The sequence below is a fragment of the Colias philodice genome, chromosome 17 (genome assembly GCF_061535455.1).
Source record: "Colias philodice isolate Cphi_HAF_F1 chromosome 17, ilColPhil1 Martin Lab GWU primary, whole genome shotgun sequence".
NCBI classification, from domain to species: Eukaryota; Metazoa; Arthropoda; class Insecta; order Lepidoptera; family Pieridae; genus Colias; species Colias philodice.
This window is the reverse complement of record NC_143102.1, coordinates 3988893-4016495: the sequence shown is the minus strand read 5'-3', so window position 1 is coordinate 4016495 and position 27603 is coordinate 3988893. Positions and strand designations below refer to the sequence as shown.

Here is a 27603-nt window from a genome sequence, read left to right as displayed (position 1 = left end):
AAGATAAAGGTTTAACTACCAGCTTATTATATAATTTTTAATCAAATTATTATCTTTTGAATATAATACATATATATATATACAATATTATTATGTAACTTTTCACGATATTTGTAATATAAAATAATAGCGTCGTAAAATCATCTAGAATGTTTTTGTAAAGCTAAAGAATTATTATAAAAATTATAGGTATCCCTTCTCGTGAACAACGCGGGTGTAGTATCTGGTATGTACCTCCTTGATACACCGGACCATCTCATCCAAAGGACGTTTGATGTGAACATCTTGGCTCATTTCTGGGTAAGTCATTTCTTTCATTGGTTTTGTTTTTATGTCGATGATACATTATATATATCCAAGTGTATTTTAATATTGTATGTGGTAATCATAATCATTATTGTATAAAAACTAATTATGAAATATAGAGTTACGTACTCCAATTTATTTAATTCAAGGTCTCCGAAACAGATTAGCAGTTATGCATAAGTTATAACTTATGGGCATCTTACGTAAAAATTATAAATATAAATGAAATAAACTCATGCAAGTAAACATAGCTGATACCTAATGTAGAATCACAATATATAACAGTAGGTATACCTAATACAGCATTCTCTTTGTCCAAATTTTATTCCTGCGATACATTTGATAGCTAAATCTATAGGTACCTATCAAAAACAATTTCTCACACACAGTAGATGCGTTTATCCCAGATAATATGATTGAAAGCAACGACGGGCATATAGTGACTATAACTTCCATGCCTGGGCACATAGGTATCCCCAAATAAGTTCTGTGTCCCAAAATCCTTTTTAATAATTATGTTTATAATAGCTTAATATCTTATTATGCTATAATAACTAAACATACAACAATAAACATTTCTTACAGACAGTAAAAGCGTTTATCCCAGACATGATCGAAAGCAACGACGGGCATATAGTGACCATAGCGTCCATGGCCGGGCACGTGGGCGTCCCCAAGTTGGTCGACTATTGCGCGTCCAAATCCGCCGCATGTGGGTTCGATGAAGCCCTTAATGTGGAACTGGAGTCCAAAGGAATAAAGGGCGTCCATACGTCACTCATCTGCCCGTACTTTATTAGAGCTACGGGCATGTTTGAAGAAGTTAACTCGAGGTATGTTATTTATAAATTTGTGCTATTTTTAGCTAATTCGTAACTACGGGATGTGTTTGTTTCTAAAATTATCTACCATTTATAGATTAGGTAGTTTTATTATGAAAATATCACCAAAAGTGTTGTGTACACCGTCAGAGACTCTTTCTGTATTTATTACTATAAATACACTTTTATAACGTAATGAAGATCAATTAAGTATTTATGAAATTGATTAATATTAATCATTAAAAAAATATACGTCTCGAAAATAATGTATTATTTAAGTACTTTATCCTTATTCTCTATAACAACCAATTCATTAAATAATGATTGTATCATAACAAATCATAAAAAATACCCACGTATCAAATGAAATTCCATAGATACTTCCTATTAGAATTGCGTAGTTGTCAGTTGAGCTTTGACTTTTTATCCAATTATACTAGAAGGTATGTTTATCGTATGTATTTATATTCATAACTAGCGGTCCGCCCCGGCTTCGCCCGTGGTACATATTTACGTTTTCTCTACATAAAAACCATCCTCGTACTTCAAGGAATATAATAAAAAAAGAATTATCGAAATCGGTTCAGCCGTTCTCGAGTTATGCGCTTACCAACACATTTTGCGATTCATTTTTATATATAAAGAGATATGTATATACATAATATGTATGAGTGTATACAATTATGTTGGTATATATAATAATTATGTTTATTATGATATGCTTCGCTTGATAAGTTTTATCATAATGATATCTATTGAAAATGCATTGATGGGTATGAAAAATACTAAAGAAAGTGTGGATAGATTTTTTTGATCGAACTTTTTCCGAAAACAAGATTTGGATGGTGTGAAAAATAGGGTGGAAATTGGTATCAATGAGGAACGAGTGATTTATTTCTGAAAACAAGATCCAAATACACTATTATGAAAAAAAAATTGTTTGTCTGTAAAGTCGGTTTACTGACGATAGTTGAACGTGACAACGTCCGATTGTGCTTCTTTGTCGCTCATTCCGCGCTCTCGCTTGCACTTCAAGCCTCACATGGAACGCCTCAGAACGAGGTAACGCACACACGAAAAAACATGACTCATAAGTCATGTTTTTTCGTGTGTGCAGCCGGCGCTATCGAAATAAGACGTTGTCACGTCAAAAACATTAAATATAAACAAAATGTTTCCAGGATCGTCCCTCAGTTGAACTCCAATGACGTAGCGGATCGCGTGGTGTACGCGATACGGACCAACGAGCGGCTCGCCATGATACCCGCATACTTCAGACTTTTGCTGCCTTTCAAATGGTATGTTTTGTGTTTTTATTTAATTAGAATCAAATTTGTCTGTTTGTTGGGTTTGCCAAATGCCATATGGAGAATAGTCTAGTTGAACTTGCTATATTGTTGAAACTTTATCTATCTATTAGGTACCTAAATAGTTTAGCGTTTCTAGCGACATATAAGTTAATAAAGTAGTATATAAAGTTAACTAATTTGTTTGGGTTTATCGTGGAAAGTATTGAGATTAGACCTGTAAGAAAAATTGGCCATTACAAGTGTTTTGTGAAAACCAAATCGAAGTGGGCTCAATCTGTTTCCAAGTTCAATTTATATGATAATGTGTAATTAGTGTATGAAAATTGAAAATGCAAGCAAAACCGCAGACGGCAGCTAGTGTTATATAAATGTTGAAAAATCAACCACATTGCGTAAAAGTATTGCAATTTGTATAAACAGACAGAGACTGGTTTTTAGAATATTCATATTGCAATCAAACATAAAATTTCACTAATGGAAAGTTTTGGCTCCAAAGGAAATAAACATAAGTTGACATAAGTTTAAGGAAAAAAAATAACAGTGAGTCATTTCCTTATTTTGACAATTTTTTGAACTTGAGAATATATACTTATTTCCTATTCACGGGTAAAACGGAACAAATTTGCACATACTTCTTTTAAAAGGAATTCTCAAGCAACGTCGGTTACTGTAAACAGAGGAAGGAAACAATACCTTCAATCGTGTTTAAACATAATTGATTATTATTAATTATAGACATTGGAATTTATTTGACACGGTGCTAGAAATAGGCTGACTGAGTAACTAGGCTGTTATGTTACGTTGGACTGATAAAACAATAAAAATAGTGCTTTTGTAAAACAACAACTTAAATCCCTAATTAAAGTTAAATATATCTTTTGAAAAATTAAAAATTCACGCACAGTATCATTCGCAGAATTGAGTTTCTTGACCCTGGTTGAATAATAACAATAACATAAAAATAAAACAATATAAACAGCTTATGTTTATTGTGGATACCATAAAACTACCATACCGGGCTTATGAAATGGCAATATAAATAAACTTTATCTCCAATCTTGTAATTTACAAAACTGCATACAACGTCGTAAATGACGCGATACATAGCTACTCAGTCTTGACCTAAAACATTTTGAAGGCCTTGGCTGAGGTCAATGAAATCTTAATAGATTTCGTGTTTATACTTTATACCTATAGTCGTTAAATTATAAATATTGAGTTTGTATAATTAGCTGGGTTTTCTTGATTGATAAAATGTGCAAATGTAACTTAATACAAAAGAATCTGTACTATGAACTGGAATAGGTACATTTTCGCAACTACTAAATGCGAAAATTTGTATGAAACGTGGTAGAAAGACTGAGATCTAAAAATATAAATTTACTGTAGTGGTTTTTATTCCGAAAACGGGAAATATGGAGGTTTTCCTATACTACGCGGGCGATGCCGCGGGCGGAAAGCTACTTATACTTTCGTACTTATTATTATATTGTAAACAGTTAAAATTTATATTCTTCACTTCTTGACCATATCTCAAGAACATGCATGCTGTTTTAAAGATAAGTAACATACAACGTAACAACAACAAAGGTAAGTAGATAACAATACATAAACATTGCAGGATTGTCCCGTGGGCATGCACGTCGGAAATGATCCGCGGTCTCGTGCCGGACGCGATGCCTGCGCCCATGCCCATGCCTAAACACAAATTGGACGCGCCCACGCCCGGAAAGGACTCGCGTCCAATGACTTTAGTCCCACCCGCTAGACACGACCGACATGTCTGACCATGCTTTATTTTATTTTATTCGAATGATGAATAATGATGCTTTTCCTCTAATAATGTGCGAGGATGGAAGAAATGTGTTTGTAAATAACCAATCATATCGCTTCATTTAATTTGAAGTTAGAAGCGTTTAGCGTTTGAAGCGATACTATTGGTAGTTAACAAACACATTCCTCGCTTACACATCCTCGCACATTATTGGTGGAGAAACTCTATAATGGTTATTAGGGATTGTTCCGGTGTTTTATGTTTAAGTATTGTACTATTGGATATTGTAATGTTGCATTATCCCGTTGCTGTTCGAAACAACGGGATAAACAATTATATGTACTACTCAAAAGAAAAGTGACTTATTCATTTCAACTTCTAAGTGACTTTTTCACAAAATGTTAAACACATGTTATTCATCCATTATAACTGTTGATAACTTAATTATACAATCTCTAGAATATATCCACTATTTTTTTCCAACCCTTAATTTTCTTTTGAGTGGCATTTATAATTAATCGCCTTTTAAAACTGTCAAATGTCTTTAATTTCCAAATTATATATATGTTATAATTTTTAAATTAAAGACTTAACGAACAATAATTTACTTTGTATAACATCTTCGACATGTTGGCTCGACATTTGTTTCTATTGTCCCTTTATCGTTTGTAATTGTATAAAATCAGAGTTCAAGTCTATAAGTAATTAAGTAATTAATGAGGACCATGCAATGCCTTAGTGATTTGTAAAAAATATAAAATATGACAACTTCTAATGGTGCATCAATAAGTGACCTTAACTTAGTGAAAGAAAGACAATCTTAAAAATATAAGTTGTAATACAAGTTTATACGAGAAAAAACGGAAAAAGAAAAGCATCCTTTTTATATCATTTATTTTTAATAACGCTTGTAAATTTTGTAATATTTTCAAAGTTTTGTTAAATACGATTAACATTAAAACGTTGTCGACATAATTCTCTATTAAATAATTAATGTTAATGGTGCAATGATATAATTTTACTCTTCCCAAAATGTGTCAACATCAATACTTTAAGTTAACTTTAAATAATTTTAGTAAAGCTGTGGTACTTAGTCAAATTAAGATAACAAGAGATTTTGGATGTGATTTCTAGTTAAATAGTTTAGTTATTTTTATGTCTCTTTTATACCGTGGTAGCTACTATAATTGCAGTATCGATGACTTGAATTTAAATATGAGAAATTCCTCTTTAAAATATAAATCTATGTGCCTTAAGAATAACATTTCAATTTCGTTTATAAGAGCATTAAATAATAAATATGTCTCATAGTTTATCTTATAAGACCTTTTTAATTTTGAGCTTACACGGCAGCTAAATATACATCCATTATTTTGAAGAAATAATTTATAAAACAATATTAATGAAGAGTAAGATTGTTTCAAATAATTAAATTAATAACACATCCAATATCCATAGCTAAAGATATTGCAAGTATTGTAGCACGTCCTCAAGTGGGCTCTCAAGAGCGAACTTGGTACACATTACCTCTTATTTTTATTTAGGTAATTAATAAGGGTTCGGTTAGATAACATGCAATTTGCTCAACCTCCGAATGCAGAATGATTTAGTTTTTATGTTATTTAGTTTGATCATAAATCCATCTTCAAGAGACACAAATTGCATTTTATCAATAGTTGTTTTGAGCATTTTATTTATAGCTATAATGTATTTTATATCCATAATTCAAAGGCATTTTATTGTATCAAAAGTTTAAAAAACTCGTCAACTATATGTACCTATGTTATAAATAAGATTTGCATTTGTACGATCAATTTTGTATACATTCCATTTTGTGATGATTAGGTAATAATGTTTGGGATATACGAATTATTTTTATAACTAATAAATGAAATGAACATACATAAATTGAAGTATTTTATTTTCCCTCTCTCCTTATAACCATTTCTAATACATTATACAGCGCCTTCAAAAATGTCTTTCTGTACAAGATTTGAAAGGAATACTCTCCAAACATTTTACAAATAGAAAATATATAATAATAATTTAACCTAACAGAGGACTAGTAAAAATATTTATCAATTAACTCAAACACACAACAAAGCCACAACATATTAAAATTAATTAACACAATTGCTTTTATCAATCAATCATTTTATCATTTACATAGCTATACAAATAATACATTATTTTGAGTTTAAGTAGACACATAGTAGACACACTGATTATAATAATATTATAAACAATAATAATTAAGAAAACTAACAGCACCTACTTAATCTATAAAGTAATGCCCATTATTATCTATTAATTAATTAAATACACAGTAAATGAAAATGCCTAATTTACATAGTAATTGTTATTTTTTGCCAGGCGACGTGAATTTGTTCGTATTTTTATTATAAGGTAGATTAAATTCAAGGGGACAAATAGATTTAGATTAATTTAATTATGTACATTATATACTGATGAAAATTCATATTTAAAGATGTTAATAAAATTTGAAAAATTAACTACTTATCAATCTATATTCAATCATTTCTATCCCTTGGATACGACTCAGGTAACGTGAACTCAGAAATGGGAGATATGTACAAAGGATTCAATTCTTGCATGTGCTTTCTGCTCTCTTGGGCTTCTTGTAAGAACTTTGCATATGCTCGTCTATCTGACACTATTTGTGCGCTTTTTATGCCTAAAATAATGATTATCCCGCCAAGAATAACACAAGCCATAGTAATAATTGCACTCGTCATGATCTTGGCGGTAGCTGGTTGGGAACATTCCTTGGATCTGATGACGATTTCCATGGTGATCATAGATTGTACTGCTGCGTTGTAGGTGTATCTGTATTCACACTCAAGACCATCCTCCAAACGCCGCAAGATGCAGGGGATGTCGGAGGATTTTTCAGTTTCTGTAAATAATTTAAAGGTTTCTATTAGAGCTTTTTCTAGATTTCAATTGTGCTATCATTACTCTTAGAAATTGAAAGCTTATCTTAAAAAATATGTGAGTTGTAACAACGTGTAGAACAGTAACCACATGTGCTGTTATGAATGTAATACTAATTGCAAGCTCTCGCAAATCATGTAAACATGAGTGCGTATTTTCTAATTTTTAATTACCAATTCCACCATAACTGAGTAATTGAAATAGAGATACAATCATAAAATTATACTGAAACCAGAACAAGCCTAGTTAATTAACAGTGAACACTTTTATTACGTTTCTGACCAAATATGATTTCAAAAGATACACATCTCTTAATTGCTATGTAAATTAGCGCCGTCTTTAGTCTGTAAATGAAGCTTCCCATTATCACGACCGTGAAAAAATAAACTACCTACTTCCCTCTAATGACGCTTTAAGCTCAACGCCGGTTACTGACCGCAGTTATAGCTATTACCCTAGATATCCCATTTATCATTTTCTAGCTCATCTTAACGTGTAATTTTATCTGTTAAAATGTTCTTAATGTTCTGTTCTTTTTGTGTTTACATAGTTAGCAAAACATACCATGATTTGCATTTATGTGAACCTTTGGCTATGATTTTTAGTTTGATTTCGTTTCGAATCGCGCAATCAAATATTTAACATTACATACAAGAAAAAGACGTGTGGCACTCGGGGACTGCCGCGGTAAAGCTATTGCATGCTATGCCTTCAAGCCACACCTCCGAGCCCGTCGGAGTGGGGAGCGTGAGGCTTTTTCGTTACGGAATTTCTCGATTCGGTCCCCGCGCTCAAGGCCCGCGATAGAAGTTATGCAATAGCTTAAAAGCTCACCATCGTGCAACCGCTCGCTCACAGTATAGTTAACGCCCGCGATGCTGCACGACTCGGTGCAGTTGTTGCTCAAGTGGCAGAGCACGCACGGCTCCGCGTTCGCGCACAGCGGGTTCTCGCACGTCGCGCACATTTCGCAGAACATGCCCGAGTATTTCATGCCGTCTGCTGATGCGGAACATTCGCAGCGACCTGGAAATATAAGTTTGAAATGTTTAAATCTATTGTGTATGTTGTGTTTTAAAATGGGGAATTTTTGAATGTTCATGACAGCCTCACTTAGGAGTATTATACAGAATGAAATATGAATAAAGGATAAAAACATTTTTTCAGCAATTTCTTTAGATAGATAAAGGCTACTGCCTACTATATATAGCAATAAAATAAGCCTTTTTATATGAATAGTAAAGAGCATTGCTGGAAAGGAATGGACATATGCTTAAATATATATTAACAATATATGCCTCATTATTCTTCGTCCTCATTTCTCTTGAAATAATTACTGTCTAGATTTTTTACCCAAAAAACATATTTCGCTACCTATATTATTAACGATTTTCCACTACGTACCACAAACACAGTCCCCATGCCCAGAACACACATCGCCCGTGGGTGGCACGCACTTGCCGACGTCCGTGGTGCAGTCACACGCGGCGCCGCGCCAGCCTTCCTCGCACGCGCACTGCCCGCACACGCACACGCCGTGCTCTACACCGCCGCACTCCATGCCGTTCATACTGGAAATGGTATTAATTTTTGAGCAGAGTAGACAAACAATGAAATATGTATATTGTCGTAATTTGTATCAGCTATAAAAATGCGAGGCTTATCCAGGATGAAATCACACGCAAGTATGTATTTTACATATTAGAGATAAAATTCCGCTAATAGTAGACACAGCGTGAAATTAACAAACTAGATACTTAAAAAAGTTCTCCTTTCTAAAGTATAAAACTCTTACATTTTACATCGGTTTGCTGATAAATTTTCCTGAGGCGCATAAAGTTGAAGATCTGCTTTTGGATTCATAGTTGGAAAAACGTTTTATACTACAACATATAGTCCATTGAATAAAAAGTTCTAGAGTGCGTGAGTTAGTAACGTAAGATGTTTCTTCGGAAACATGTCAAGAGTCCCTAGGTAATAAACATACTAAAACCCCGGGACACTAGGAGGAGCCCCGGAGTGGGGGGATAATAAAATTATCTACAAGTTGTACCTAAATCATTTTTTCCTATATCCTACCGTTTCTGAGTTACGCAGTAAAAAATGATTTTGGCTCAAACAATTTCCCCATACTATACATCAATCGATCAAAAAATATTTCTTTCTTCCAAAAAACTCAAATGTGCAACTTGTGACCGGTACTGATAGATTGCTCTTAATTAGGTCTATAATTGGTAAAATAAACACATTCCTCCATGGAAGCCTTTAGGAGGAATCGATTGTCAAAATATTATATTAGGGTAGTTTGAGTTACTGAACTTGATCTTTTTATTTTTTTCTTCCAAAAAACTCAAAAGTGCAACTTGTGACCGGTACAGATAGATTGCTCATAATAAGGTCTATCATTGATAAAAATACCAGATTCCACCACGGAGGCGTTTACGGGGAATTGAATTTTATTAGGGTAGTTACGATACTTGAACTTTTTATTTTTTTTCTTCCAAAAAACTCAAAAGTGCAACTTGTGACCGGTACTGATAGATTGCTCTTAATTAGGTCTATAATTGGTAAAATAAACACATTCCTCCATGGAAGCCTTTAGGAGGAATCGATTGTCAAAATATTATATTAGGGTAGTTTGAGTTACTGAACTTGATCTTTTTATTTTTTTCTTCCAAAAAACTCAAAAGTGCAACTTGTGACCAGTACTGATAGATTGCTCTTAATTAGGTCTACAATTGGTAAAATAAACACATTCCTCCATGGAAGCCTTTAGGAGGAATCGATTGTCAAAATATTATATTAGGGTAGTTTGAGTAACTGAACTTGATCTTTTTATTTTTTTCTCCCAAAAAACTCAAAAGTGCAACTTGTGACCGGTACAGATAGATTGCTCATAATTAGGTCTATCATTGATAAAAATACTAGATTCCACCACGGAGGCGTTTACGGGGAATTGAATTTTATTAGGGTAGTTACGATACTTGAACTTTCTATTTTTTTTCTTCCAAAAAACTCATAAGTGCAACTTGTGACCGGTACCGATAGATTGCTCATAATTAGGTCTATCATTGATAAAAAAACCAGATTCCACCATGGAGGCGTTTAGGAGGTATTGAATTTTATTAGGGTAGTTACGATACTTGAACTTTTTAACTAACTATCCTAATAAAATTCAATTCCCCGTAAACGCCTCCATGGTGGAATCTGGTATTTTTATCAATGATAGACCTAATTATGAGCAATCTATCTGTACCGGTCACAAGTTGCACTTTTGAGTTTTTTGGAAGAAAAAAAATAAAAGTTCAAGTATCGTAACTACCCTGATAAAATTCAATTCCCCGTAAACGCCGCCGTGGTGGAATCTGGTATTTTTATCAATGATAGAACTAATTATGAGCAATCTATCTGTACCGGTCACAAGTTGCACTTTTGAGTTTTTTGGAAGAAAAAAAATAAAAAGATCAAGTTCAGTAACTCAAACTGCCCTAATATAATATTTTGACAATCGATTCCTCCTAAAGGCTTCCATGGAGGAATGTGTTTATGTTACCAATTATAGACCTAATTAAGAGCAATCTATCAGTACCGGTCACAAGTTGCACATTTGAGTTTTTTGGAAGAAAGAAATATTTTTTGATCGATTGATGTATAGTATGGGGAAATTGTTTGAGCCAAAATCATTTTTTACTGCGTCAGAAACGGTAGGATATAGGAAAAAATGATTTAGGTACAACTTGTAGATAATTTTATGGCCTTTCAACTTTTCGATGAAAGTTTTTCTCTAAAATGTACCGTTTTTGAGATTTAAGCGATAAATGAAAAAATGGACCCATTCCCCCCCTCCCCCCACTCCGGGGCTCCTCCTAGTGTCCCGGGGTTTTAGTATGTTTATTACCTAGGGACTCTTGACATGTTTCCGAAGAAACATCTTACGTTACTAACTCACGCACTCTAGACCCCCCTTGGAGGGACTCATTCAATGGACTAATAACAACACAAACTTTTATTGATACCACAGATAGTCTAATACTATACTAGTAATTGATACCGAAATAAAATTATCAGCGCTATGCTACTTTAATAGGTACTAGTAATTGATTTACACGAAAGATCACATCAAACACTCACATACTAATCTCACAGTCTTTACACTGGCAGAACTTGCCACTAAAGCCACGATCACACTCGCACTTCCCGCACAAGCAGTCCCCTGCGCCGGAACACGTCATCAGACGTGTTGAGTTCGGCTCTCTGCATTGTGAGAGCAAAGCGGCGGAGGCTGCGTCGTCTTCTATGGAGCAATCGCATTTTGGACCAGACCTGGAATGTATAAAATTTATTAATGGTGTGTAAATCTAGGTAGTTTAAGGATTCTGATGTAGATTTTTTTTATGAGATGACTAAGTTAATTCTTACGATGGTTATGGTCAAGGAGTGATGATAGAGTATAGAGAAATTACTACATGATATTTTTTTAATGTTACAACTATTGTTCTATATAATATTAAGGTTAAAACAGCAATAGTAACAAAAGTTCTAGTTGCTATCGCAGTCAACTATACGTTCAAATACTTCCAACAATGGAGACATCTTATCTAATAAATAACATATTAACATACATTTTGAACAATAAACTGCATCTTTATATGTCTATCTTTATTTTTACATGCATTTATCCTTAAAAAAAGTTCCTTACCATCCTTTATTACACTGACAAACACCGCAAACGAGGTGTGAATGTGCCGGGCACGTCAGCGACATGTCTTTTATCAGATCACTCTCGCAGTTGCAACCGCATTGTATATCCACCTCTAGGGTTAAGGAATCCTGACCCAGCTGACTTTCAGATATTGTGATTGTTTGTTGCGACTGGAAATAAAATACATAATATTATTGGTAGGACAATAATTTTAAGTTCCATTCATAATACATTTATTGAGAATTCAATTTAAAAACCTTATAAAAAATTCTAAGGTTTACACTTGCAATCTAAATTTGCACTACCAAACAAGCCAAACAGCACGTAGACTGCACAAAAACCGTAATGAGATTCAAATAACTTGCTAATTAATGTGATACACATACGCAAAACAGATACGAACCTTTTTGAATTCGGGACAAGAATCCAGCGTAACGTGAGCCTCGTAATTAATAGTCATGCCATATTCGACGCCAGAACAGCGCTTCGCTTCGACCAACGTACCACCTTTCACTCCACAGTCGGTAAAGTACTTGACCTTCACAGGGCCCGAACTGGCATCGTCTTCGAAATCCACGACACTCACGATGTCTTCGTAACCCGTTTTTACTAACTTCAGAATGTTAGAACTGTCGCTTTCCAATTTGGCGATGTACGTGAAATCGCTGAGGAGCTGGTGCAAGCTGTCGTAGTGGTCTTTTACGCTTTCCGTTACTGCGAAAATTACGTTCACCTGAAATTGGTAGTGATAAACTTAATGGGAGATTGAGTTAACTGAATAATTTATGATTGTAAAGAAAATTGTCATTTAAGTTTCGAAACTTAGGTACTAAACGAATGTTTAATAGATCAATCAGGTATTCTTAGTTTTGTAACTATTAACTAATGAACATTATTATCAGTTTAAAAACCAACTCGTTTAGTCTAAAGTCTGGCTATCATTGTTTAGGTAGCAAAGCGGAAGAAAATATTAACATAAGTTGTTTGACCAAGGAAAATAGAGTAGGTAAATATTAGCGAAAGATTAAACAAAACGTTACACAACCGAATGAGTAACTCAAAACTAACTACACTTTAATCTTTGCGATAAGGAAAGAAAAGATTTGCGTAACGTATTTTAATCTATTTCTGCAAACAGTGCCGAGTTATATTTACCTTATACATATCCAAGAGTCGGTAAACTTGAGCAATGGAAGGATAGTCGTATTTAGCGGCTTCAGAATAATACCCGTTTTCGTCTAAATGGCACGTTTCGTCGTTTTTCAGGGAAGCACCGCCTGTAAATAGATCGTGATTTGTCAATCATTTAGGATCTATAAATTATCGGGATCCACAAATACATTTTGCACTTAGTCACAAACTTCTAGCTAAATCGCAAACAATTTTCTATATGCGGATAGGTACCTATTATAAAATATGTGTTTTTTTTTTAATATATAAACAAGCATTTTAATTGTATCAATTATAATATAATGGAACCCGACGTACCTATAATAGAAACTATTATTTGATATTAAGCGCATTTCAGCTTCTAAAGCTTTTAAATAAGAACAATACTTATATGTAGGTAAGCTCAACCCCGTAAGGTATTTCTTAATAATCACCTAGTTTCCCATCGCCAGCGGTATGCAGCAAGCCATCAGACAACAAAATGATAATTTTCCGGCTGCGCGTCGCCCATCCGATCCGACTCCCGCACGATATCGCCTGGACCAGCGCGTCCAATTGCGCCTCCGCGTTGTCCAAATTTGCCGTCACTGAACTACTGTTTACACTTTCTATGAATTCATTCACCTGGAAAGTTATAAAATAAAAATTTTATAAGTAAAGTATATAGATTATAGGTGATATCTAGTGGCCAACGTGATTACATTGCAAATGTAGAGATGGTGTATGTAGAGATTTTTAGATAACAATTTTAAAATTTATAGTGTACCTAAGTAACTGCTACATAAAATTTTGCCGAAAGATTATAAAACATTTACTTATAGATAAAGCTATAGTTATATACATTCTTTCGCGTATCTTGAATTTGCATGATTTTGGAAATAGATTTTTTACAGCGTTGAAATCACGAAGAACCTCGATTTCGTAATTTCCTAGTCTAATAAAAAAAATACTTAATTCATGTACTTATAAAAAATTACCATATTAGTAAGAGAAAGATGATGTTTGTAGCTATAAGTAGCCTCGCAGTCTACTTCCTCAACAGTGCAAGGGTTTGCTCTACGCCCCGGGTCTACGCTTATAAAAGGCATTACAGGCTTCTCGGCAAAACTTCCAAAACCCAATCTGAAAATTGTCACAAGATGATATTACGTACATAGAGCCTTTTCTCAAACAAACAAGCAGCTTTGCTAAGGTGAGTTTTTAACACAAACAATTTTGAATGCTAAATAACGTCTAACATAATATAAAATATCATTTTACTGCTTATTTGATTAAGCTTCGCCAAAACTAGATTTATATACCACAGTCATTTAATTATGCAATTAATAACATTTTTATTACCTAAAGTTATCCGTCAAGTTTTTCAGCATTTCAGGAAGATCGTCTCTCAAAGATACAAGTGTTTCCTTGTCATCCTTCATCGACCACGTGAGATCCATCAAGTAGTACAAATCTAACGGATAATTTCTCGCTGGACGGTATTGGAACTGAATTTTTCTTGTTTCACCTGAAAATAAAATAGCTTATTTAAATGTTCATATAAGCTCTTAATAGAGCTACTTGTAGTTTTTTTATTATATTTCTAATGATGATGAAGTAAAATTTTGATGAGACACTCGATATATTGCACATGTTACATACACAGCAATTCCACCAATAATTTTTGCAATTGTTTTCACTACTAGTAATGGAGAAGAAGCATCATAACAACGAGTCTAAAACTACTCTAAGCTTCACTTACGTGGTTTTAAAGAAAGCTTTATCCTCTGCGGTTGTATCTGCACAGCCTCCAGACTGTCTGGCAACATGTCTTGAAGACTACGATTGTCTGCCACCTCCCTCACTGACTTCTCAGGCCGTTGTATCATACCTTGTCCACATCCAAAGGCAACTAAGCTGAAATTTTTCTATGATTTAGCTACCTTATTTAGCTTTGAGTATTTGTAGATATAAAATGTGGAATAAATACAAAAATAATTGTCGCACGTAAGTTAAACGATTTATCCATAATAGATTGGTTGTTCATTCATGTAAAAACTATTGAAAATTACCATATTAATAATGATATTATTTAATAATCAGTCGGTTTATTTTATGAGCTTTTCACTGGAAGTATCTCGAAGACAATTTCTTCTCTTCTATCTTCGAAGAAATCTGCATTATTATATTAAAACAACTTAATGTTTATGTTTAGAGAAACCTCCTCATACATTCCACTTACATACTTCCCACTGTGTATTGATATATCATTAAAAGTTATCAACAATATTCAAAGTTTAATAGGGCAAAGGTTACTTCTTTTAAACCTGTACATCTCATTCGGAGCGCTTTTACTGTCTTAAAACATTATGTTCGCCGTCGATCAATGATAACATTAACTAACTCAGCATGCGTTTCCGATGAAATAAACCTCATGTTATAATACTTGCTACGCTTCATAGCGATTTACGCTTTCATATGCGTAAATCGTGTAGCTATCTATTGAAGATTATGATTAAAACAAAACTCAACTATAAATAGGACAGCGATAGTATTCAATAGGTATTTAAAAATGGCCTCTTCATTAAAAAGGGTAAAAAAAACGAATATTTTTTTTAGGTAGAGTCACGATAAAATATCAATATGGCTCTAACACCGTTATATCTGAAAAAAACATTTTTTTAAGATATTCAAAGCTATAATTCAGACTATAGCTTTCATATCGCAGCTTGTTAGTGTCCAGCTTTAGGTCCCATTGATCCCTGCGCGTTGTAATCACGATCTAAGATCAATCAAAAAATGACTTGATCAGTCTCCCATTCAACGTGCGAGTAACGCAAATAACTGTTGTAATTAAATGTTGTTAACCTCGAGATGCGTAAGCTTGTAATTCTATAGAAAGAATGTTTCAGAGCTGCCTTGATAATTAATAAGACTTAATTATCTTGAAATCTTGTGATTACACGAAGATCTACACAATCGGTTCGCCAAACTTACTAAAACTATTAGGTAACTAGGTATATAAATGAATATCCTATCCTTCCTGATAACCTGATAGATTGTATTCAGAACCGGTATTTGGGTAGAGCAGTTGCTCTAGGCGCCAGGTCGTTATGGGCACCAAAATGCTTATAGTTAATTAGTTCTGTTGTATGGCAGTATACACTACTATAGTTCGATTCAAACTTAATGGCGGTTCGGAAGTTAGGTGCATGTGCAAGTGCGGGTGCGCACAGGTCCCTTAACGTCCCGCTAATACCTAAAATTGTTTTCTGCGCATCGGATCATACGATGTTTTGAGCCGCCAATCGTACTGTACACTACATAAGCACCTCTCGTCATCATTGCAGCGCGGCGCAGTGGCCGGGTAGTACGGGTCGGCGCACCAGCGGCAGTGCGACGCGGCGGAGAGGCACGGCCCGCACTGCTCGTGCTGGATGCACACCAGCTTGTTTATGAGGTCCTGCTGCTGTATTACTGCAACAATTGTTTGAATAAAAATTATTAAAATGTGAGCCATGACTTGACATAAGTTTGGACGCATAAGTACCATATTTATCTTTCTTAAATATTCTTAACACTCATATTTCATATCCTCTGTACAAAACTGTTTGTTGACTAGTTCTGTAAAAAAGACGTAAGACATTATAGTAAAACGATTGGGCAATTCTCAGCTATTTAAATCTTCAAGTGCAACTATTAATAATGCACCAGTTTATTTACAATGATAACGTTATTATTACTACACTTATATCCATGCCAATTGGTATCGCGCCCAAAACACACCTTGCCTTGATGCCCAGCTGTTTGAATCTTGTATGAAAACGATATCAAGGGAGAGAAAGTTTGAACTTTTAACCTTAATGTCTCTTTCTTTTACGGTATTTGTTTTGAAACGTATGTTTTAACACTATTCCCTTATGTCTATGACTATATATATTTTTTAAAAGTGAAACTTAATTTAAATGCATTTTAAAGCATGGAAAAGTTTACTTTACTCACAATGAAACCGTAGCTTTAGATACTATCCTTATATTATACTTTACTTAATTTTTTAATTGACTCAGACTCGACAAAAAGATTTACTTTAAACTGTTTGGACACAATAAACTTCAGTCATAATAAATACTTAGTAGGTACCTAAGTATGATTTGTATGAAGTCACGAAAAGTCCTTTAAGAATTAAGAATAAATATTAGAAAACCAGTCAGATCCATGGCATCCACGATGTTACTTGTCGGTGTCTTTTATCTGAGGCTTTAGTCAGTGAGATTAACGTATGCTTCGGGTTTAATAAAAGCCACGAAAATACCATAAATGATTATCATGTATCATGTTATCAAATCTTCTTAACTTTCTTGTAGAGCTTAAAAAAATGTGTGTAAAATGTGAATATCCGCGTTCATGTAAATTACTTAAATATTTTTCTAAATATATTTTAATCAAGTAGTCGAATTGGAATTGTTATAGGAAAAAATGTCTAGAATATCCCTCTAAATAAAATGTGCATCAACTCATGCAGGTACTTATGTCTGAGAAATCTTCTAAGGACACTGATCAGTTCTATTCATTAATTAATTCAATTATTGGCTATCTAGGACACATACGACAGAAAAGAAAAATGATAACGATAGATAACAATAGAATTAATGTTAATAAGCGATACAGACGAGAGAACTGAATCGTGCCGCGACTTTTACGCATTGCGTAGGTATTATATTAACAACCAATTTTAATTTTTGTTGTAAGAGCAATTCACACCTGATGGAAATTGTTGAGATTCTATGATTTCAAAGCTACGGGTAGCTTTTAATATAATATTTATTATGAACCAAGAATGAAACAATCCGTTACAAAAACGTATTTCATCAACTCTACACTCTCTACTCTGTGTACTCTCTATACTATGAAACTTACATGAAAGTGATTAAAATACTTCTTAAATAAATTTATTTCCAAAGAAACATTATTTAAACTTTTCCAGCGTTTCTTTGTTGATTGTTCGTAGGTACTCAATGTAATATAACACCATAATTCCCATCTGGGGCATATTTGGCATATTTGGCGCAAACGATGCGCTTCTCTCCGGCGCAGAACAGATACAAGCACCCACGGCATGTTGAGGGCATTTAGTGACCGGTGGGACTGCCCGATGCTTGGTCGGTGGGTGAGACTGCACACACAGCTCGGCTCTAGATAAGTAGTTATTAATGCGTGTTTTGTTCTGCGGCTGACTGACTAAAATGATTTTTATCAATTGTTATTTAATTAATTAGAAATAAATGTTTATTATATTTTAATTTATTGATTTTAAAATGGTAATTTTTCGATTTATATGTATCTAAATTTAATGTTTTTGGACATGATTTATCAATTATTAATTAATTAGAAATGAAGTATATTATATTTTAATTTTTGTATTATAATTTTGACATTGTTATAATATGCATGTATTTTTGAGTTATTTTTGATTTTGTAAAATGATAATTTTTGATTCATATGTACCTAAATTTATTTACTATGGACTTCATGTGTCTGCAAATAAATGATTATTATTATTATTATTATATTTAATGCCTAATGAAAAGCAAACGTACAACACGAAACTTTTTACCAATATTTAATTTAAAGGTCTAACATTGATGTTTACGAATGTTTGTTTTTACGACGGCGACTTTCCTAGGGACTTTATGTATCACACTCATATGTGATATTTATTCAAAAATAATTCACATTTCGCATTACTTTAAAGACCGTGTGAAAAATATCATGTACTGATAACAAAATAATGATTCAAGCATGACACAGACGTATGCCGAGTGCCGACCTCAATCCGCACACCCGTCGCACCTATTGATTACTTATTTGTTTACACGGAGACATTTCACGTCTTTCCACTGTAAATACGTGTACATTTTTAAGTATTTATTACTCTAGAAATTTGTATTCTTAGTTACATGTTCGGAAAGAGTCAAATATTGCAGGATGCGAATAGATATGGTTGGAAATGTAAGGTGGACTTAACTATGACACTCTTAGTTAGATCATATATGTATATAGGTATGAGTTTAATCGGTAAAATGGGTGCTGTTACTACTGTAGTTTAACAAATAGGGCAATATTTATATACCATTATAGATAGACTAACTTAGCATAATATGTTATATTATGTTTTTTACTTTCATTAAAATCAGTTCATTAGAATTTAGAGCATATCATATAAATTTGGCGGCATTTTAGTGTTTTCATATTATAATTTAAATTCGACGGTAAAAACTGTGACATTACTTGCAAATATGGTATAACGACATCCATTTAATACATAGTGAACGTTGTTGGTGGGTTAAACTTTTTCGAAGAATACTAACCACTTTTATAACTTTTTACTTTGTATATTGGCTGTAAAATCTGAGAAAATACGAAAGAAAACTTAAAAGTAACATTCATATAACTGTGTGGAAGCGATTTCCACAAAGGTTTTTTTATGATCTCACCATGAATTATTTATTTAAGGTCATTATTGTAAAAGAAAAATTAAAAGACCGTCGTAGTTTTAATTTGACTGAACTGACTGCCATAATACCTATATTTAATACATCGTTTATTTTTCCTACTTACTTTACTTTACCAGGTTTTATTCGTACATATGGCAGAAATTTTAGAAACATTTCATATCTTTTCAACATGCAGTTCCATTTCATATAATAGAGATACTGCTTACAATAAAGACTACGAGCTAGTTACTTATTTAGCCGAACAAAACATCTCGAATAAATCAAACCTGTAAAATGAGCTCTTTAAATTGTTGCTCGAATAAAACAAAGCTATCTATAATTAAATGTAAATATTAAGTGGGCGTGTATTGACACTAAACAGATGACCGCAACATGGAGCAAAAATAATATGCTTACATCATTAACATGGTCAATCCATGTATCTGCTTATTTGGATACTGTACAAAATATTACGACCTAGAGACAGAATGAAAACATTGAAGCTCGATTTTAGTTCTTTGTAGTTTATTTCTATGTACATTATATAATCTGTTCCCGTGAAATCATTGTGTATCTGTTAGTTAAATTTGAAATTTGATTACTTGATACTTTATTCCCACAGCTTTGCTTGCTACGGAAATAGAAGTATAAAAACTGAAATATATTTTCAAATCGTCCGAGCCAGGAAATTAACAAAATTAATTTAAAATTGATTTAATACTTCGATTGTATCAATACTAATAAAACTATGTACCTATCGAATCTGTACTCCAGGATATCTATACAGGGTGTCCCAAAAAGTAGTGATATACTGAAGCTGGGAGGTAGAGGAATTAGAGGGCTATCCGAATCACCCCCATGTGTGTTATGCGATTTTTCGTACTTTCGGAGTTATGACGTTTTTTTCAATTTTTCATCTATCGCCGAGTACGATCAAATTTTTATTTATGGTGACGTGAATTATTGCGCTAGATACTTGATTTTTTTTGTGTGCTAAGCTGAAAGATAGGCCAATTCAGTATGGTAACATTTACTATCGTTAGATCTTCAAATGGAATAAAAAAAGAATTAAATGCCAAGAAAGATAAAATTACCCAGTATGCTCATAAATTTAAGGGCCCATAAAAAAATAAAATCACATAAAAAGGTTTTCCATTTGGCTTTTAAAAACTTGCTCTATCGATCAGGTAGCTACCCTAAAAATTTCATTTTATTATTCAGAAGGGTTCAATCGAAAAATTGAAATCTAAATGTGGTAAGTGCAAAATTTTTATTAACATGATGATCACTAAAACCAATAAATAGGTGTTTAATTACCAGAATTTTTTTAAAATAGCCCCGCTGTTGCTCAATGCAAGTGCGACATCACCGTAAAAAGTTGTCTTTTAAATGTCTGAATGCTCTTTTATCATTTTTAATGGTTTCTTCTGCTACTATGAATTTCCGGGTTATTTCGTCCAAATTGTGGCAGTCTCTCGTCTTTGTAGTATCCCCACGGAAAAAAATCAATAGGGTTTATGTCCGGAGACCGTGGAGGCCAGGCTAAAGGGCAAAAATACCCTGAAAGATGGATTGGTCGTTGCAGCCTGCGCATGCGCCGGTGACGCCTGCTTTAAAGCCTGGCCTCCACGGTCCCTCGACCTAAACCCCATTCATTTGTTTCAATGGGGATACTAAAAAGACCTCGGCTACTTGAGAGAATGCCACAATTTGGACGAAATAACCCGGAAATTCATAGTGCAGAAGAAACCATTAAAAATGATAAAAGAGCATTCAGACATTTAAAAGACAACTTTTTACGGTGATGTCGCACTTGCATTGAGCAACAGCGGGGCTATTTTAAAAAAATTCTGGTAATTAAACACCTATTTATTGGTTTTAATGATCATCATGTTAATAAAAATTTTGCACTTACCACATTTAGATTTCAATTTTTCGATTGAAGCCTTCTGAATAATAAAATGAAATTTTTAGGGTAGCTACCTGATCGATAGAGCAAGTTTTTAAAAGCCAAATAGAAAACCTTTTTTATGTGATTTTATTTTTTTATGTGCCCTTGAAGTTATGAACATACTGGGTAATTTTATCTTTCTTGGCATTTAATTCTTTTTTTTATTCCATTCGAAGATCTAACGATAGTAAATGTTACCATACTGAATTAGCCTATATTTCAGCTTAGCACACAAAAAAAATCAAGCATCTAGCGCAATAATTCACGTCACCATAAATAAAAATATCATCGTACTCGGCGATAGATGAAAAATTGAAAAAAATGTAATAACTCCGAAAATACAAAAAATCGCATAACACACATGGGGGTGATTCGGATAGCCCTCTTCGTCCTCTACCTCCCAGCTTCCGTTCATCACTACTTTTTGGGACACCCTGTATAATGGGTACCATAGGCTATACCTAAAGATAGAGCTTTCTTATTCTTGATCAAAATTGAAACATTCAGTCTTATTCCGTAAAATGAAACAACCTTATATAACATATTCTCACTAACACAATATACATACTACAAGAATGAAGAAAGTATATAAAAGATAGCAACAGACGATTAATTGGACGCACATGGCGCCACGGGATGAAGCTATTCATCTAATAACTATTACACGCACGTGTTAAAGCTAATAAAATTGTACCATCGATTTTCTGATATATTTGACACCGTATAATTAAAGCTGCATTGTTAGGGTCTTTCATAATTATCGTAGCGACGGCTTTTTCTTCACTTTGATTAGTTATACCAAAGCTATACGAAATTCAACGAAGTTATATGATTTTTATAAAGTGGTACTCTTACAGTTAAGTAACTATGTAATTATATATAATTATTATAAAAAACCGAAGTGTAGCTGAATTCTAAAATTTTCTTACATATACATTAAATACACTTATATTTAAACATACAAAAAATATACTTACAAAAAAAAGGTAGAGACAGAATGTTTAATTAATTATAGAACTATTATATTTTGTTCAATTATACTTACAATATTTTTATGGGACATTAACAGGTTGGACCGTTGGAGTGACATTATTCTTGTGTAAATCTTCATTCAATACTCAATTTATAAGTTACTAGCTTTCCACCCGCGGCTTCGCCCGCGTTTTCAAAGAAAAACCCGTTCCCGTAGGATTTCCGGGATAAAACCTATCCTATGTCCTTTCTCGGGTATCAAAATATCTCTATACCAAATTTCATGCAAATTGGTTCAGTAGTTAGGGCGTAATTGAGTAACAGACAGACAGACAGAGTTACTTTCGCATTTATAATATGTATTAAGTATGGATTAACTCTGAATATTGTATGTACATAATATAGAGTTGTTGCTACGTTCAATATTTGTATTTATTCATGGAACGTTATTTAGGTCTGCTTACATTAGAATCGTGATGTATCCTCGCCGACATCGATATTTCATCTCAATAAAACTTGTATTTTCTATGTAGGTACACTTAAATTTTCTCCTTTTTTTTTCAGTCGGCCGAGGTTTCTCGTTCAGAGCGTTTTCAATTTTTCTTATACTGCAGTAGGTAGCAGTAGGTAATGAATATATATAATTTTCAAAAGTGTATCGTAGTAGTATATAATATTAAAATAAAAAATAATTGCAATATTGTCTACGATATGATGCGCTAGGTTACCTTCTAGATACTTGTAACGTCATATACTTTGTATCGTAGCAAATAACTAACAAGGAACTTCCACTAAGTTTTAAGGTTTATTACAAATAGTTAGGCTTGATTTAAAGCACAATGTTCTTCTGTATTTATAGATAAAATTGAGATGCGCTAAATTTCAGTGCAAATTACCTATGTAAACACAAACTATGTCTGCATATGTATGCAGAAAATATTATACAGAATCATAGTATTCATTCTGATTTATCGAGGAAGATCTAGAGATTTCCAGAATATTATCTGTGGCTTAAAGTTGTTTATACCTGTGTATAGGATGTAATTAACCTATATCTCAAATCGGACCAATTAAACCAATAACGTTATTGATATGTATTGCATTTCCTTAATACACACAATATAATATTAAAGAATTATAGCATTTCTATTTAGCTCTGAAATATGTCTTCTATACGTTTCAAAATATCTGAAAGTCCTTCACTTTATATTTCCACACATCGTCAAGAACAAAAGCGTTGCATCCATCCAGTTAAAACAAAAGCTTTTACGACGTTCAAACTAATTCCGTCAACGTGGAAACAAAATACCGTCGAAATAGTAAGCACGTGTCACTGTCCTGAATTAAGCCCAAAATTTCATTCTTAAATAGAATATTTCCTATTCCTGAAAGCAAACTTCCATAACAGGTGGGTTTGGGATCCGGCGAGCTCCTTCAGTTTATTTTTGAAGCACATTTATTTTATGGACTCACCAACATCATATAAATCATTCTTTTTGTAGATAAAGTTAAGTAATAGGACGTTTATGGTCTGATAAAGACGAAGTAGTTTTAATTATTGTAGTTATTTCCGTATTGTGTTTTTGGAAGGCCTGTTTGTAAATGAAATGATATTAATTAATATTGGCTGATTAAAACTTAACGTATCACGTATTAGAAAATATTATATTCTATTCATCATATTCTGTTTGTTTCATGAAAAATATTTATTTTAAATATGGTTTTTAAATGTGGTTGATGGATGATGAGTGAATTCCTTAATCATAATATATTTCTGGGTGGTCGTTTGTACATTAAAAAGATGAAATTTAATTTCAATATTTATTTTTATTTCATGTACCTACCTAATAATTGTAATAGTGGTAGTAGGTACAATAATTTTACACATAACAATAAAATTCTAAAGCTGTCCCCTTTACATTAGATTCGAACTCTATTTCTCTATTTTACAATTTAATAAATAAATTATTAAACATAGTGTCTCAAAAAAAAATCCTATCAATACGATAAAAATATAGTAATGACTAGCAGTCCGCCCCGGCTTCGCCCGTGGTACATATTTACGTTTTCTCTACATAAGAACCATCCTCGTACTTCAAGGAATATAATAAAAAAACAATTAACGAAATCGGTTCAGCCGTTCTCGAGTTATGCGCTTACCAACACATTTTGCGATTCATTTTTATATATAAGACTAGCGGTCCGCCCCGGCTTCGCCCGTGGTACATATTTACGTTTTCGCTACGTAAAAACCATCCTCGTACTTCAAGGAATATAATAAAAAAAGAATTATCGAAATCGGTTCAGCCGTTCTCGAGTTATGCGCTTACCAACACATTTTGCGATTCATTTTTATATATAAGACTAGCGGTCCGCCCCGGCTTCGCCCGTGGTACATATTTACGTTTTCTCTACATAAAAACCATCCTCGTACTTCAAGGAATATAATAAAAAAGAATTATCGAAATGGGTTCAGCCGTTCTCGAGTTATGCGCTTACCAACACATTTTGCGATTCATTTTTATATATAAAAGAAAGATGTGCTGTGTGTGATTTAACCAAATGATAAGTACTCAAGTAAATGATTCAACTACAATTTCCACGCCCTATATTCAGAAACATTAATCTTAATTAGTTACAATAGATTAAAACAATTTCCACTTGCATGGAAAACTTACCTTGGCCGTGAACATATCCAATAATAAAACACACAAACAATAACACTTTATTGTACATGATCGGGTTTAATTAAAATTACATATGTATCGGATATTTGCACGTGCGTGAATCAACTGTAACTCGATCGGATTCGCGATGAGTGATAAGTGATAAGGGCTGATAAGATGATAAGGGGACGCGCGGGCAGCGCCGCCGCGCCAGCTCGCTCCCGCGTCTTCGACATCTGCCGTACTACTAATCTACCTTCGTAAACTGTGAATAGACTCTACCTATGTAGGCCGTCTACGCAACAAGTTTTACGAGTACTACAACTGAACAACGTCCATTGCGTTTTTACAACTGTAGATTGTTTTGTGAATAACGCAACAGTCGGCAATGGATAACGTACAACGTTTTCCGTGATAAGAATGCTTGAGTATTATGAATTTCAGCCGTTGATAGCACTGTTTTTCAGCATAATAATTAAATAAGTAATTGTTGCTTATTGATTTTTAAAACAATTGTAATGTACCTACATAATATATTTTATTAGCTTGACGCAAAATCATAAAAATTTGAGGAGATTAATTATTTCACACTTAAAAAACATACATAACATCTTTAAAGATTTTCAATTATTGAATGACAGTACGTATTACGTAGAGTCAAACTTACAAAGTTAATTTCTATACTTGGCATTATCATTAAGCTAAGTAAGTACATAATAATTAATATCTAATTATAAACTCGACGTGAATGGCTTAATATTGATTAATTAATTTAGATAGACCATGATGACAATAATAATTAAAACAGTGATTTATTTAATTATTTCAACAACACCATGGTATGGGACAAGCGCGGCTGATAAAAAATTTTCTTTAATCTATACTTTTTGAGCTATTTTGTAAGAAATAAGATTGATTTATGTATCCCAGGCTTATCTCGACGTGAACCAACAGATCCAATTTTGAAGTCAGAGGCAGTAAGTACGAATAATTTTCACATTCATATGAGAAAACCGACTCCTATGACCTTTTACAGCTTATAATGAATATACTAATATAGAAATGAGAATATGAATAGAAAGTGATAGCAAAATATTACACAAAACCTTATTACGCCATTGTGTGACGAAATAAGTACAAAATGACGTTATCACATGTAATCACGAGGCGGGAATGGGACAAAATTGTGTCACGATAAGAGAAGAGCGCTAATGGTAATTGGATCAACACATGAACAAACTTTCTTTACTGACTTCCGTAAAAAATGTAAATAGTTTCTTTCGTAATAGAAGGAAAAATTAATTGCTGAAAATAAATTATGTAATTCTTGCTCACTATATCTGTCTACATAGTGCAGGTCCACACTGCGAGCCTAGCGCGGTTGCGACGGCGGGCGCGAAATATCAAACGTATGAGACGCGCCTTTGCGTCCACATTGAAATGACTATGGCGGAAGCCTATAAGTGCGACGGTAATGAGCGAGCCAGCGCGCGTAGTTTTCAAACTCTCCTATCCGCGCGTTCTGGCCACACTACGGGTCTAGTCAGCAAGCGACCCAATGCGCGGACGGCGCGGGTATCAAACCAGTTCGGTCTTGTCGCTCGACTTCTTATATTATATCCTTTATTGTTTTTCGTAAAATAGCGGTAAATACTTAATTGTTGAAGTGAAACTTCTTTATTTATAAGTGCGATTCAATCTAAAACACTTATACATATACACCACAGTAATTTTGTAGGGTATAATCTCAATTCTTCATATAAGATTCACCCGTTATTCCTCTGTTTTACATTTCATGTACAACTTCTATAATGATCTCATCTCAAAATCGGACTGTCCAGTAAAAATAGCAAATCGTCCAAAGTTTGCAACACCCGAAAAACGTCGAACCGCTACTTGAGCTCGCGCGTCGGTGTGGCCACCGCGAGCGCCCGCTCGTCGCGGCTCGCGCCCGCCTAGGCCGCCGCCACCGCGCATTCAGTGTGGACGCACACATAGAGTTGCTTGGAAGAAATTGCTCACTAACGATAAAGCCGCATTTTGTACATCTATAGGTATTATAAGCTATCTCAACCATTATAACAAACTATATTTCTGTGTATGTACAATATGTAGGCACTTACTTATTCCTGTGTTATTATGAAAGGTGTTTTTGCTATAGTTTATTAAGATTCAGTTATTTTTAAGATTTCGGATTTATTATACTTAGATAGGTAAATCTGTATTTGTCACATTGTATGCAGGATGAAGTAGATAGGTATTTGTATGGATGTATGGATGTATGGATGTTTGTTACTCTTTCACGTAAAAACTACTGAACCGATTACAATGAAATTTAGCACACGTATAGAGGGTAACTTGGATTAACACATAGGATAGGTTTTATCCCGGAAATCCCACGGGAACGGGAACTATGCGGGTTTTCCTTTGAAAATGCGGGCGAAGCCGCGGGCGGAAATATAGTTTTAAAATAATAGTTTTTATTCCTATTTTTCATTAAATA

At 33.6% G+C, this 27603-nt stretch overlaps 2 protein-coding genes across 2 annotated transcripts in view; one reads left to right on the top strand and one right to left on the bottom strand.

Moving 5' to 3' along the window:
• LOC149480994 (estradiol 17-beta-dehydrogenase 11-like) overlaps positions 1 to 6119 on the top strand; it is a 35170-nt gene extending 29051 nt beyond the window's left edge. The window contains exons 4-7 of the mRNA XM_089706064.1: positions 190 to 300; positions 892 to 1139; positions 2309 to 2425; positions 4059 to 6119. Coding sequence (XP_089562190.1) covers positions 190 to 300; positions 892 to 1139; positions 2309 to 2425; positions 4059 to 4224 — 642 coding nt within the window. The 3' untranslated portion in view covers positions 4225 to 6119. The remainder of the gene's footprint in view (positions 1 to 189; positions 301 to 891; positions 1140 to 2308; positions 2426 to 4058) is intronic.
• Positions 6120 to 6456: 337 nt separating this feature from the next.
• On the bottom strand, positions 6457 to 25335 carry Itgbn (Integrin betanu subunit). The gene is made up of 13 exons (XM_089706043.1): positions 25113 to 25335; positions 16350 to 16494; positions 14780 to 14934; positions 14380 to 14545; positions 14016 to 14160; positions 13473 to 13662; positions 13024 to 13145; positions 12272 to 12601; positions 11866 to 12038; positions 11298 to 11489; positions 8571 to 8737; positions 8001 to 8192; positions 6457 to 7128 (listed from the first exon to the last, which is right to left on the bottom strand). Exons 1-13 carry the CDS (start codon positions 25168 to 25170, stop codon positions 6743 to 6745), a joined length of 2421 nt encoding a protein of 806 aa, XP_089562169.1. The 5' UTR covers positions 25171 to 25335; the 3' UTR covers positions 6457 to 6742.
• Between the last annotated feature and the right edge of the window lie 2268 nt (positions 25336 to 27603).